Here is a 1,105-nt window from a genome sequence, read left to right as displayed (position 1 = left end):
ATTAACATTTGAATGTACGTATGTTAATATTGCGAAAAATGGAGTAACATAGATACATATATATGATCATGGAAATATATAATGTTATTGATAGGATAATACGTAATGATATTAATAAATATAGAAATGAATATACTGTCTTTGTAAAGGATGAGTACTAGAAAGGGAAATGTTATAAGGAAGGAATATGTTCCACAGATTAATAAGGAGTTTTATATTCATCCTCATAACATATATTTTTTTCTATCCTCACCATGTAATCTACCATAAAAATTAGAGGCTATACTAGAAATAGGCTCTTGATTGTGATGCTCTATATCTATGTATATAATACGATTTCGTGACCTGAGCATGTTCTACACGCATATATTTATATGTATATACACAGTGCAGGTATGTACAATTGACACAACGCACACAATTTACGAATTTACCTATTTCTACCCCCTTAACCATTTTTTTCAGAGTATTTTTGCTAACCATCATGAAAAGAAACGAAAGGAAAATGTAAGTGTGAACTTCCCTCGGGAAGGAGCTACGCCAAATAAAATGATCACCGAACAGAAGACGCTTTTAGCCAAGCAGATTGAAGAATCAAAGAAGTTAAAGGAATATTTTTTCCATAATGATGGTGACACAAATAAATTGAACTTGGAGAATATACAAGGTGTACCCTTCGGAGATGATATCAGTCCTGATTACATGATAGATGTGTTGGGAAAAATATTATTACAGCAACCTAAGGCAGTAGGGGAAGAATTGAAAAAATTCGAAAATGCCATAACAGGCACTGGACCAATGACAGAATCAACATGGAAAGAGGTGAAGCATACTTTATTAGAAAAAGGGTCAGAGAAGAGAGAAAATCAAAAAAGCCAAGTAGGAAATGGACAAAGGAAAATAGGAAACGACACAAAGAAAGCAGAATACGCACTAAAGTCATTAAAGGATAATATGTCGAACAACCCATTCGTAAAGCAAATAATGTTGAACGAATTAGAAGATGTCTCATTAGCCAGAAAGTTCAAACATGAATACGTCTTAGAAGAGTTAAACAAGGAAGTGATAATCAATAGATTAGGTGGAATGACCATGCTAAAACAGT

The 1,105-nt window shown here is 32.9% G+C and overlaps 1 protein-coding gene across 1 annotated transcript; it reads left to right on the top strand.

Moving 5' to 3' along the window:
• Positions 1–549: 549 nt before the first annotated feature.
• Positions 550–1,081, top strand: C922_05876 (hypothetical protein; the record flags this gene model as incomplete). The annotated part of the gene is made up of 1 exon (XM_008821446.1): positions 550–1,081. A coding segment is annotated over one exon (531 nt), but the record flags the coding sequence as incomplete, so codon positions are not given.
• Positions 1,082–1,105: the final 24 nt, after the last annotated feature.

The sequence above is a fragment of the Plasmodium inui genome (assembly GCF_000524495.1).
Source record: "Plasmodium inui San Antonio 1 unplaced genomic scaffold supercont1.309, whole genome shotgun sequence".
Lineage (NCBI taxonomy): Eukaryota > Apicomplexa > Aconoidasida > Haemosporida > Plasmodiidae > Plasmodium > Plasmodium inui.
Note: the sequence above shows the minus strand (reverse complement) of the source record. Positions and strands in the feature narration are given on the sequence as shown.